Consider the following 13,007-nt stretch of genomic DNA (forward strand, 5'->3'; position numbering starts at 1 on the left):
GGGGATCAGCAGGAAGCTGATGGATGGGGGCTGCTGCCAGCACCAGGTCACCCCAAGACCCCCACAGCAATGCCCAGTCCCCCTGCAGTGTGCACAAAGCTGGTGGCCCCATGGAAGAGGGCAAATGCCCTGTTCCCTGCAGAGCTGGGAGGGAGAGAACCAAATCCCCTGGGGTTCAGCTGGGCACAGCCCTGTCCCACTCCCTGCCCGTCCATCTCTCCCAAAGCCCACTGGGGAGCTGCTGGCTGCACTTGTGGCTTTATTCTTAGGGCAGATGGGATGAGCACGGAGCTCTGCCCAGCCTGGCTGCGCCACTCCTGCTCTGCACCAGGCAGGGATGCTTCTGGAGCTCAGCCCTTCGTGGGGAGATGGAGCAAGAGCGGCTTCTTGTTGCTGTTTTGGCTCCCTCAAATGTTTCTGTGGAGCCCTGGGAGTATTTGCTGAAGATAAGGCTGGAGTGTGTGCTCACAACACTCACACACAGCGTTATCTTCCGGAAATGAGGGATGGCCCTGGACCAGAAACGTCATATTTGTGAATGTCACGGTGCTGAGGGAGCACCCAGCCCTGGCTGGCTCTGCTGCCACCACCGGTGCCCGGGCAGCCACAGCCACTCCTCCCCACAGTCCCATTGTGCATCTGTCGGTCCTGGGCAGGATTGTCGCCTTCTGAGTCAACCAAGCAGCACGAGGCGCTTCCCCACATCCTGCAGGTGACGTCAAAGCGCTGGGCTCCCCGTCACAGCGCCGAGATGCTGTGTGCTGGGGGGCCGGCTGCCCCACACCCTCCCCAGCAGGCTTTGGGCAGCAGCACTGCTGGAGAGCTGGCTCCAGCACCCACAGCTGGCAAGCAAGTGCAGGGAGGTGCTGGCACTGAGTTATCAGCTCAGCACAAAGCCGGGAAGAAACGATGAGCAGGTGCCACCCACTGTGTCCGGCCATGGGTGGGGCTGGGGCCCAGCTGCCAGGGAAGGTCAGAGCTGCCAGGCTGCCTGTGCCCACCTCCCTCCATCATGGGCACAGCCAGACTGAGCCCCCTGGGTCTCCCACAGATCCCTGGCAGCTCAGAAAGTAATGCAGCACCCTCGCACTGCCACTGCCCAGGGCTCTGCCTGTGCTACCAGGGAAGGGAAAGGGAAGAAACAGGAGCAGGAGAGCTGGGGAAGGGCTGGATGGGCAGAGATGTACAGCTGGGGCTTGTGAGCCTGGTGGGAAGGGCTGGGAGAGGCTGCTTGGGTGCAGCTCAAGCCTGGACATGGTGGGTGAGGGTAACAGCCTCGGGATTTGATGGGGCTGCCCTTCTGTGGCCAGAAAATGGGTGAGTGGCCAGCCCAGGGGCTTTGCACACAGGGACTTCAGTGCTTCGCAGGAGCCAGCTCAGGGTTGGAGCAGGGAAGTTACCCCAGTCCCTGGTCCATCCGTTGGGTGGTGGAGGTGTTGATAAGCTCTGCTGTTGAGCACATGGGCTGGGGATCACCTGCAGTGGGAAATAAAAGGCAGCAAGTGGGGCTGGGCATCTCCTGGGGCTGGGCAGCTCCCTGCACCTCTGGGGCTGAGCCCACTCGGGGTGCAGAGCTGTGGGACACTTGTGTGGAGAGCTTTGCTCTGCGGGATGTGCTGTCAGTACCAGGGCTGAAAGAGCAGCTCCCAGTGTCACCAGCAGCTCTGGCACAGCCTCTGGTGGCCTTGCCCTTGCTGTGAGCAGACCCTGCACTGCCCCCTGCGAGCCAAGGGAATGTTTGCTCAGGCTGGGATGAGTTGGATGATGCAGGATAAGACCAGAAAGGCCCTGCAGAAAGCTGCAGCTCTGCATCTCTCTGGGGTGGCTCAGTCCCATCTTGGTGGACCCTCTTGAGCATTTTCCCTCCCTCCTCTCTCTGCCTGCTCAGGTGGTCTCAGGATGAGCCTCAGGGGTGAGGCGGTGGGGGTTCCACTGTGCTGACCCTTGGGCTGTTTGGAGTGGTGGGGGCTTTGCAGGGCTCTGCTCCTGCTGGAATCCTGACTTCCCATGAGACAGCAAGGCAAGACACACAGGCTTGATTTCAAAGCTGCCCTGCCCCACTGTTGGGGCTCAGCACCCTCAGCATGCCCTGCCCAGAGCTGGCAGCACTGGGATGGTACAAGGAAGGTGCTGGGAACAAAACCTACTTGGGGCTGCCCTTCCATCCACGCCTGGGGAGGTGCTGCAGCCCCCAGTCCCAGACCCCAGGCAGAGTGCTGGGCTGTCCCCCCACGCCATGCCATGCCCCCAGAGTGGCACAGGGCAGGGTTTGGGTGGCAGACAGGTTTGACTCTGCTCCTGGGCAGGGTTGTGGGTGCTGCTGGTGTTGACAGGGGCCGTGGCAGCGACAGAAACCCAACTCCTGCTGTGCCCCTGTGCCAGGACACGTTGTGCCAGCAGGGCTGGGGGGGTGAGCTCCGCTCCCCACCTGCCTTTACCTGTCCCCAGGCTGCAGCAGAGATCCTGTAACAAGGAGCCCTTGTCTCCTCCACAATAGCCCCCTTCTGGCCGCAGCACCTGCTGCTGGGGGCTCTGAAGGGCCTTTCTGTGTGGGGATCAATGGGAGCCTGTTCCCCTCCTGTGGGCTCCCACCTCCTGCTCCCCTGCCCACCCCCAGTGCCCCCCCAGGGGCTGGGGCAGCTCAGCCTGGCCCCGTGGGGCTCAGGGCACCCCAAGGTGCTCAGGGTGGGCAGCCCCTACTGCTAATGAAGGATCAGGGCAGGCCCCAGCTGCTCCCAGGGCAGAGGGTGTCCCATGCACCCCGAGAACCTCCAGAGCCCAGTTACTGGGGTGGAACAACTGAATGTGTCCTGCTGGCCTGTCCAGTTTATTCCAGCCCAGCCCTCTTGGGACTCAGGAGTGGTGGGATGGTGGGACGAGCCAGGGAGGTGTCAGCAGGGTTCCCCCGAGGCTGCAGGCTGGGCTGGGTGTGGTTTTTGGTGCATGGGAATCCAGGAGATGGTGGCTGCACAAACCCTGTATTTTGCAAATCCTCATCTCTCCACCTGCAGAGGGGCGTGGGTGGGCACGGGCAGTGGTGAAGAGGAGATAAATGGAGGGGTCGTGGTGCTGCCCTGTGGCTCTCACAGGGGGGGATGTCAGGGTGCCCAGCTGAGCCCTCCCTTGTCTTCCCCCAGCTTGCTGCAGCCAGGGCCGCTGGTCCTGGCTCCCTCAGGGACACCACAGGGAGCTGGCAGCCACAGGTGGGCACTTGGAGGCAGCTTGGAGAGGTAAGGAGAGAAGATGCTCAGCCATCCTGGCAGGAACTGGGAGGCCCCTGCCCACTGTGGGCTTCCCCAGTGCCCAAGCAATGGATTTTTAACTCCGCCATATGTTTCCCCTATCCCAGTGGGAATTCCTTGAAGCCCTCTGCAGAGCTGGAGGAGCCAGAGCCCAGCAGAAAGCAGGTAAATCACCAGCACAGCACAGTAGCATCCATGGTGCCCCTCTGTGCTGGGTTTTGTTGCTTGAAGGGCTGTGTGGGGAGGCTGAGGAGGAGCAGCATCCTCTGGAAGGGGTTTACAGAGGAGCAGCCTTGTCCATCCACACAAGTGATTGTCCCCAGGCCTCCCTGCTGCCACTGCCCAGTGTGGAGGCTGCAGCAGCATCACCACCCCCTCCAGCCCCGTGACTCCTGGGCCAGCAGTCCAGGCTGGAGACTCATGGGGATGGACCCAGGCCCTGAGGGGAGCTGTTGCTGTTCTGTTCTCACAGAGCAGAGCCCTTTAATGGGTGCCTTCACCTGAAGGTGCTGAATCTTTCACACCCTCAGGTGACTCTGTAGCCCTGGTTCTGCCAGCCCCACTGAGCTGGCTGCCAAAGGCAGCTCTGCAGCACAAAACCAAGGCAGGAGGCAATGCCCTGCCTGGGGGACCCAGCAGAATGTGTGATGGACAAGGAGCCCTTGTGTCCCTGGGTTTGTTCTCACCTTGCTGAGGGGTGGAGGTGTCACAGGGAAGGCAGACCCAGGCTGGAGATTGAGCAGGGATCCTCCTTCCTCCCTCCCAGCCCAGCCCCTGCCTCCACTCTGTAATGGCCAGAGCAAAGGCAGACCCCACGTTTCGGGAGATCTTCCACTTCAACACCCCCGTGCTGATGTGGGACCAGCACTTCACCCTGGAGACCTGGAACAGGCTGAAGACACGACATGTCCCCTATGGCTGGCAGGGCCTGTCCCTCGCAGGTACAGACCCAGCTGGGATGTGGGGCAGCTTGAGGGGACTGGGGAGCCCAGAAGAAGGGACTGGAGATGTGGGACAGGCAAGGAGCCCTGCAGAGGAGCCAGGAACGTTGATCTCTTCCCACCCCACCTCCCGGGGCACAGGGTGGGGCTCTTGCTGCATCTTGTGACATTTTCCCTGAATAAAAGCTCCAGTGTTGTCCATGATTATTAACTGGGGCCGGAGGAGTTCAGACAACCAGCTCCATTGTTGTGCATGGAGATTGTTTCCCTTCCCACCCCAAACCCACTCTCTGCTTTCCCTGGCAGCTGCCAGCTTCAATCCCTGGGCTGGGAAGTGCTGGGAACAGCGAGCAGGAGAGAACCAGTGGCATTTGCAGAGACATTGTCAGGAGGGGATGTGGCCAGCACAGGCAGCAGCATCTGCAGGGCTGGGGCTGGAGATGTCTGGTTGCATTGTTGTGCCTTGCACAGCCTTGGGTGGGCACTGTTTGCAGCAGGGTTAGGAGCATGGGAGATAAGAGATACAAGTAGGTGACACCAAGCTGGGAGAGATGGGCCTATCTGGTGCCCCCCTATGTCATCTGCAGACATCTCTCCTGCACGGAGTGTGTGCTGCTCCTGGCTGTGCTGTGCCAGCCCTTGCACGTGCTCCCATGGGTTGGCACACACCTTTTCCCTGCTGACTGGTCCCATCCTGCTCCATTCCAGTGGTGGGCAGCACCCTGCAGCTCCTCAACGCCTCGGCCAACCGGCAGCTCTTCGACAGGGCCGCCTTCCCCGGGGGCTGTGTCCGCTGTGCCGTGGTGGGCAACGGTGGCATCCTCAACGGCTCGCGGCAGGGCAAGGCCATCGACAGCCACGACCTGGTCTTCAGGTGAGGGTGAATCCCAGGCAGAACAGGGCCATGGGCGAAATAAACACGGGCAGGAGATCATTTTCCTTTTTAATGCCTTTATTAAAAGTGATCAGCTCGGGTGGGGAGAAGCAACAGGTCCGTGCTCACACCGCTGCTGCCACTGGTCCCAGGAGGGACTCAGAGGAGGAGGAGGAAGAGTGCAGCTTTGGCCACTGGTCTGTGGGCAGAGCTGGGAGTTCCATCCTCAGGAGAGCATCAGGAGATTCCCTTAATTTCCTGATTTAACATTTGAAGTCCTCTGTCTAGCTGACATCCTTTAGGTTAGGGTGAGGGGTAAAAGGGTCTTAGCAGATACTAGATTCTGTTCCTCACATCTAAGCATCGCTTTGATTCGTCTATTTCGTGTTGGCTCGTTGTTTTTAGGGGTTTTTGGCTAGGTTTGGTGAGGGGTCCCTCCTGTTGCATGCTGGATCTGATGTCATTTGCATGCTAACTCCGAGGTCCCCTCCTCTTCGCCGTGTGGGTGCCACCCTCCAGGAAGCAGCAGGGTGCCACTCGACATAAGGGGGAATTCTTAACCATCAACAACAGGTAGTTAATGAAAACGACAGGTGATTACAACAACAAACAGTTAGAACTCCACCCTGGCAGCAACTAGCCCAACCTGTGAACTCTGAAACCTCTAAAAAAAAGGGCAGCTTTTTCTACTCATAACAATGGATGCTGGGAGATGCCAGCCCTGGTCAAGTGTTCTCTGCTTTTCCTGCAGGCTCAACGGTGCCGTGATCAAGGGCTTCGAGGAGGACGTCGGCACCAAGGTCTCCTTCTACGGCTTCACGGTGAACACCATGAAGAACTCCCTCGTCTCCTACGAGGAGTATGGCTTCACCCAGGTCCCCCAGGGCAAGGTGAGACCCTGAGGGCTTGTTGGGGACTTGGATCAAGTTGTCCCTTCAGGCTGGGATGGCTTCTGAGACCTTCTGTCTTGGTTTGGAAAGACAGGTATGTGCTAAGGAAGGCAGGAGCCTCCCCTGAAATGGAGAAAATGAACCCTCCCCCTCCAAATTGCTATAAATTTTAAATTAAGGAGCTCTCAGGCAACAAAAATTATGGGAGCAGGAAATAACAGTTCTTTAATAGGGAAGAAAATAAAAGGATAAAATAATCAATGCAATAAACTAAAACAACACTGACAGAACCCAACCTGACACCCTGTGGGTCAGGGTGTTGGCAGCAGTCCCATTGGAATTGTGGCTCAGCCCTCCTGCAGTGTCAGGGGTGGTTCTGCTGGAGCAGGGATCCTGGAGAAAGGTGCAGTCTCTGCTTGGCTCCTCCCTCTGGGCTCACATCTCCCAATGGGATGCTGTAGCTCTTATCAGCCATGCAGTGACACTCAATAGCTGTTATCAGCAGATGTCCCCTCCCTAGGGAAGAGTGATTGTGATCACTCAGAGAGAGATAAGGAAAACTGCCCACTTGACAAAAAACAACTGCCATACAGATGGTAACAGAATACATCTTGCCTTGAAATCTGGAACACCTTCTCCCCATCTCAGGAGCTCTCAGTCCTCGCCTGCAAGCGTGGGCTGTGTCCCCAGCCCCCCCTCCAAGTGCCCTGTGTGTGTCCCTGCTGCAGGACCTGAAGTACATCTTCATCCCCTCGGATATCCGGGACTACATCATGCTGAAATCGGCCATCCAGGGCAGCCCAGTGCCCGAGGGCTCGGACAAGGGGGACGAGTGAGTAGCTCCCCAAGATCCCCCCAGCACCCCCAGTGATGCAGGCACAACTTGCCTGTCCTCACCCCACATCTGTCCCTCCTGGGATAAACCCCAAGGAGCTCCGGGACTCCCATGACAAAGTTCTGCCCTTCTCCTTGCCTTGCTGCAGCCCACAGAAGTATTTTGGACTGGAGGCATCTGCAGAGAAGTTCAAGCTGCTGCATCCTGATTTCCTGCAGTACCTGACAGCAAGGTGAGGGTGATGAGCTCTGTGGCTGCTGTCTGGCTCTGCCCCAGGCTGGGCTCAGACCACCTCCCTCCCCCTCTGCCATTCCAGTACAGACCAGTAGCTGCCCAGCACCAAAGTGCAGTCCCAGCCTCCTCCAGACACTGGAACCACCCGTGCCCTGCTGTTTGCACACAAGGCAGAGGTGTCTTTCCCCTGCCATTCCTGTTCACTGCAGCACAGCTCACATCTCCTCCTATGCCTCCCCATGCTCCCCTTACTGCCATTCCCCACAACAAATTACATTTTGTCTCAGTCTAACAGGAGCAAAGGTAGGTCCCAACAGGATGGTCTTTTCCTGCCTTTCGTGAAAGCAGGTGCCCAGGTTGGGGTGGCTCCAAACAGCAGAGAGGTGCCTTTTACCAGCCTCTGAGCAAATGAGAGCAGTCATCAGAGAGCCCACCTGAGCCCTCGTTTCACTCAGTGCTCCTGCCTCACTGGCCACTGGTGTCACTGGAGAGGGCTGGCTGGGTGTGGGTGTGGGGGCTGCAGGGCTGTGCCATCCCCACAGCCCCTGTGTCCCCCCGTGTCAGGTTCCTGCGCTCAGAGCTCCTCAACACCCAGTACAGCTCCCTGTACATGCCCAGCACCGGCGCCCTCATGCTCCTCACCGCACTCCACACCTGCGACCAGGTAAGGGGCCACAGGGCCACTAAGGGGCCACAGGGCCACTGTTCCCCTGGGAAGAAGGGAATCCCCTCCTTGGCTGCTGTGGTGGCTGTCCTACATGTCCCCTGTCCCTGAAGGGACTGCTGGTGGTGATGTACCACCAGAGGTGAAGCCTTGACCCTTCCTCTGTCTGCCCCACCTCCTTCCCCACAGGTCAGTGCCTATGGGTTCATCACAGCCAACTATGAGCAGTTCTCAGACCACTACTACGAGGTGGAGAAGAAACCTCTGGTGTTTTATGCCAACCATGACATGATGCTGGAGGCAGCACTGTGGAGGAGCCTGCACCGTGCAGGGATCATCACCCTCTACCAGCGCTGAGGCCGGGAGGGTGCCCACAGGGCCAAGTCCAAGGACTCTTGTGTGGCTCTTCTCCTTTCTCCTGAGGGTCACCTTCTCCCTCCTGAGGGCTCTCCCAAGCTGGCCAGCCAGCCCATGGAGCAGGCTTGCTGCACCACAGCCAGCAGTGATGTGAGGATAACGGGGAAGCTGGTGCTGGTGGAGGAATGTTGCATCTCCTCAGGAATCAGTGTGATGGGACGTGGCCTTTGGGGCAGCCAGAAGCACCACAGCACGTGGCTGTGCCCTGCCAGCCCCATGAATGTGGCTTTGGGGCAGTGTGGCCCCTGTGGAGCACAGGAGGGGCAGGGTGATGCTGGAAAATACCCTTCACCTTAAATGCTCATCACCATGGTGGGCACGATAAATCCTTGCACTGGAGCTCAGGTGACAAGAGGTGACATATCCGGAGAACACTTCTCTTCAGAAAGACTGCAAAGTCCCAGCTCCAGCCAGCTGTGTGGATGCGTGCCACATTCCAGAAGGATCTGTTTGCCTCCCTGGTCAGTGGCACAGAGAGCAGGACAGACACAGTGGGCCCTGTCACTGTCCCCTTCTTGAGGTCTGGTGTTTTCTGGCAAGGAAGGGGCTCAAAAGCCATCAACTCCAAGGAGGGTCACAGCAGCTCAGCCAGGACACCAGGATCATGTCCAGGCTCTGAGCAGCCCAGAGGTGACACTGGCCTCGGTCATGTGTGTGTGGCACTGGCTTTGTCAGCCTTCTTTTGCACAGGGACTCCGTGGTGCCTCTGAGAGGCAGCCCCACACCAGGTGGGTCAAAGTGATGGTCACTCTTAATTTCCTTCCCCAACCCCAAGGGGAGGGAGGGTCCTGAACCCTTCGGCTGTCCCTCAACCACCAGCACTGCTCAGGGAGACCCACCTGGGGAGGCTTCTCCAGCTGGTGGGGGCTGGAGACAGAGCAGTGTAATCCAAGACACTTTCCCACTTTGTGTAATTACATAAATGTTGAATGATTGTTTTCCTTAACACCTGTTTCTGTTGTTTTGATGAACTGGGTGGGGTGAGACCCCCCCCCACTTTACCTCCCCCGGCAGAGAAGCAGTAACAGGGAGACTTCAATTGGGGAGCAGCTCCAGAGGCAGACAGTGACGGAAACCAGTTTAAATCACGGAGACTCAAGACTTTGAGCACAGCCCTTTTCTACTTGGAATGCTATTTACTGTACAAGGTTGGTGCACAGAGATGGCAAAAGATACCCTGGCCCTGAGCCAGGGAACCTCCAAACCCCCTGAAGCTCCAGCAGGCTGCTTCCAGCTGGTTCACAGACTCAGGTTAGGCTCCAAGCCTGTTCCAGATGTAATCTCTAGCCTGGGGCCCATCTTGTGTTCCCACGTCTCAAATTAACCTTTGTTCCCATCAGAGCCACCCTCCACTGGTACCACAGCAGCCTGTCAGGCCTGTTTTGTGTTCCCAAACACTCAGCAAAACCTTTCGTGACACGAATGAGCCTGATCCTCACATCTCGTGGCCAAGACACCCTGAAACCTCCTCAAACCAGCTCTGGCCAAGCCTCAGGTGACATCAGCAGCACGGTGACACTCAGGGCAGGACAAGCAGGATGGTGCTGTCATGGTGCTGTAATCCTGCCTGGAATCAGGCACACCAGGAACCAAATACTGGGAACCACAACCTTCCTTTCCTCTCAAAAAGGGACATTCCCAGCCAAGGGTGGGGCTGGAGCTAACTCCATTTTAAGGACTTATTCATGGCTGTATTCCCAAGCACACCACAAGAACCAATTGGCACCAGACCTTAGCCGTAAGTTAGTTTTGTGACACTGCTCCCATGAATTACTTTTGGGACAGAATCTGCAGACACTGAAGTCTTTGTGATATCAGGTTTGCTATGAAGGGTAAGCTCACAACTGCCATTTCAGGGTTTTAATCCAAAATCCTTCATACCTGCACAAAACCATTTCTGTCCAAGAAGAATCAGAATCATTACAGTTAGAAAACACCTTTAAGAGCATGGACTCCAACCTTTACAGAAATAACCACATAAAACCCAACTTTGACTCATAAGATTTTCCACAACTTATTTTATTCTGGAACAGAAGAAAGCAGGGAATCACTTTTTCCTCCAGCCAGCTGTAGATCACATCCTGGTGGGAAAAAAACCAAAAAACAACAGTATCAGAGCAGCTGAAAAGTTCCTGATTTGCACTATTTAATCTGGAGTACAGGTCTCAGGAGACAAAACCTTGCCCCCACCCAGGCCAATGGCACCAGTACCCAAATCCTTTTTGGTTTTAGTGGTCCTTACCCATGGTGTGGCTGCAGTGACCACTGAGCAGTGAGGAGGAGCCTGTGGCTACACACAGGTGGCCATTTCACGTGACACATCAGCAGTCATTTGTGACATCCAGTCCAGAACAATCTTCCTTCTAGATCTGTGAGAAACCACAAACCAAGGCTGTAACTGTTTTCCTAAAAAAAGTCCATTCTGAACCAATTCCTGCCCTTCTGATCTCAAAGCACTGAGTAGCTTTTACTTGTCCCATTTATCATCGGGCTGCCTCTCCACTTTCTTTTCCCTGTAACACCTTGGAAGTCAAAAGCTCCAGGTGCTTGTCCCAGTGCCTGATGCTGTCTGGGAGACAGCTGTGCTGTCAGAGCACCCAAATGCCTGATTTGTGGTGCCATTCCCTCCCCTTTCATGGTCCTCATGACACTCCCTGTCACCAGCTCTGCTGGCCTGTCAGAAGCTGTTATTGACCTTCTGCAAACAAAACCAAATTCTGTTCAATAAAGCGTAAAATCATTTAGCAGAAGGCAGCTGTCAGCTGCCCAAGACAAAGTGCTGTTCCAGCCTGTGTGTTCAGTGACTGTACATCAGGGAAGATAAAAAAATGCATTTCTTATCTGCCCTTCAACTTGTCACTGTTTGCTCAAGGAACTTGAAAGCTCTTTGCAGCTCTAAACTGTGCTATGACAACAGCAGCTCTGCAGCTGTGCCTGGGACTGCACCTGGAGCTGCCACACGGCCCAGGGTGGCAGGACAGGGGACAGATTGTGTCACACTGGTGCCACTCACACCTGTGGACTCTTTGAAAGGGACAGGGGACCCACTAAGGGAAGCATCTGAGCCTCAGTGGACATTTTCCTCCTCAAGCTGAGTGTCAGACAGGGATAACAGCACATCACAGGCTCAGTGTCTGTCCCAGCCCTGGCTACACAAACCCCTCATGTTCCCCAAAACCACACACAGTACAGATACACAGCTGATCTCCCTGGGATTTTTCCGGGCAAACCTTCAGAGATTAGGCTCTGTAGGCCTGGCATGTAATTAATGAATTAAAACCAAACAACACACAACACTGAAGAATTCAATTCTCTTACCAGCCTGAAGCCAAACACAGCAGCTGCCCTCTGGCCAAAGCTGTCCTTGGGCAACAGCAGCCCCAGGATTCTGCAGGACCATTTTCTCCTAAACACAAGTTGCAATGAACATTGTTAGCAAAAGTACTTTAAATAAAGTCAGTTCTCTTTGCCTCACCTCTCCTGAGAAAAAAAACCCAGCACTGGATCACAGAGCAAGAATTAGACAGAAATTCTCCATTCAAAGACAGGCAACTTTTGTCTCCCAAACTTAGCAGAGCAGAAACCTGTCCCTCAAGACACAGAGGAGCACGTTTGCCAGGGGGCTGTCTCATTCAGACAAGAAACTTTGGGAAGTGGATGCTATTTAAATCCTTGCTTAGGGAAGCTGAGACATTGGTGGTTTGGACCCTTTTACGCTGTTTCAACCTGACATTCTCCTCATCTTCCAGAAAGTTCCCAGTCTGACTTGTTCCCTGCACACAAGAATAATCTATCCACCCATGGTGTAATTGGTCTATGGGTTTATCTTAAGAAATGCACTTATCAGACCTAGGACAGCCACTTCCCCCCAGGTGAAAGATTCCTCAGGGTGTGTCCTTCACAGGGTGACCCTTTGGGGCAGGTGAGCTGCACCTCCCCACCCCCAGCAACCTGATGCAAGTTTGAAACTGTCCCAGAGCACCTCCAGGCAGGCAAACAGAGCAATTATTCTGTCACTAGGTCTATTTTTGTGACAGATACAGTTATGAGATGAGCTGTGTCAAGTGTCTCCATAATGGGCTGTCATCCAATCCCTCCTACCTCTCCTCCTTCTACTCTGGCTCATCTCTGACCACGCTGACAAGCAGGTGCTCTGCTGGGCACCAACACCAGTAAAATTCCCATTCAATCCATGCTGCTTTTCAGCTTGTGCTCCGTGCCAGCAAAGGGCAGCACACTCAGGTGGCAGCTGTGACAAAGCTACAGCCTTTATTGGCTTAATTACATTCATCAGGCCATTGGGCTTTTATATCCCCTCCCAGGAGCCCCAGGAATTCAGGAGGCTATAATTTGAGACAGCAGAGCGAGTTTTTCTTCTATAAGCTTTTCTTTCTATAACCTCCCTAGAGGAGAAAAAGAAAACCAGACTATGCCAAGACAGATGCTGCTGTTTCTCACCATTGTGAAGGTGCACTGCGGGTAAATCAGCTCCCCAGCCAGGAGAGTGTTTTTACCCCTTCTTGACACGGTGTCACGATGCTCTGGAACCGAGAAAGGAGACAGAGTTAGTTCAGGTACCAAATCATTCCTTTACCTTTGTGTCTCTAACACTGAGCCTCAGAGTTACACTTCCACACAGGAAAGATCAAATTCAGACAGGGATAACTTTTATCATCATCACTAGCTCAGCTTCCGGAACAGCTAAAGAGTATAGGACCATCCCAAATCGCAGATCTGTTCTTGCCCTCGTGGCTGTCAGGCTCCTCGCCCGGGTAGCACCGATGCCTGCGGGTACACGCGGCTCCCCGGCCCGCTGCCCCCCGCCTCGGGGTGCTGGGAGACAGCCCCGGCTGAGCCGAACCCGCTGCCCATAAAACGCCGAGCATGGCTCGGGCCAGCCCGCGGTTCCT

At 55.7% G+C, this 13,007-nt stretch overlaps 1 protein-coding gene, 1 long non-coding RNA gene and 1 other non-coding gene across 3 annotated transcripts in view; 1 reads left to right on the top strand and 2 right to left on the bottom strand.

Annotated features, from left to right (window-relative positions):
* The window catches only part of ST6GALNAC2 (ST6 N-acetylgalactosaminide alpha-2,6-sialyltransferase 2), a 10,943-nt gene extending 1,900 nt beyond the window's left edge, over positions 1-9,043 (top strand). The window contains exons 2-10 of the mRNA XM_031059962.1: positions 3,138-3,230; positions 3,350-3,407; positions 4,009-4,183; positions 4,892-5,057; positions 5,809-5,947; positions 6,676-6,779; positions 6,931-7,014; positions 7,581-7,680; positions 7,870-9,043. Of these exons, the coding sequence (XP_030915822.1) occupies positions 3,138-3,230; positions 3,350-3,407; positions 4,009-4,183; positions 4,892-5,057; positions 5,809-5,947; positions 6,676-6,779; positions 6,931-7,014; positions 7,581-7,680; positions 7,870-8,037 (1,087 nt within the window). The 3' untranslated portion in view covers positions 8,038-9,043. The remainder of the gene's footprint in view (positions 1-3,137; positions 3,231-3,349; positions 3,408-4,008; positions 4,184-4,891; positions 5,058-5,808; positions 5,948-6,675; positions 6,780-6,930; positions 7,015-7,580; positions 7,681-7,869) is intronic.
* A 1,043-nt stretch (positions 9,044-10,086) lies between these two features.
* LOC115948279 lies at positions 10,087-12,656 on the bottom strand. Its single transcript, XR_004082114.1, has 4 exons — positions 12,556-12,656; positions 11,416-11,503; positions 10,340-10,466; positions 10,087-10,178 (listed from the first exon to the last, which is right to left on the bottom strand). It is a non-coding gene; the product is annotated as an uncharacterized LOC115948279 (long non-coding RNA).
* Positions 12,657-12,708: 52 nt separating this feature from the next.
* LOC115948284 lies at positions 12,709-12,785 on the bottom strand. The gene has a single exon (XR_004082119.1). It is a non-coding gene; the product is annotated as a small nucleolar RNA R38 (small nucleolar RNA).
* Positions 12,786-13,007: the final 222 nt, after the last annotated feature.

This window comes from Geospiza fortis, unplaced genomic scaffold (genome assembly GCF_000277835.1).
Source record: "Geospiza fortis unplaced genomic scaffold, GeoFor_1.0 scaffold244, whole genome shotgun sequence".
NCBI classification, from domain to species: domain Eukaryota; kingdom Metazoa; phylum Chordata; class Aves; order Passeriformes; family Thraupidae; genus Geospiza; species Geospiza fortis.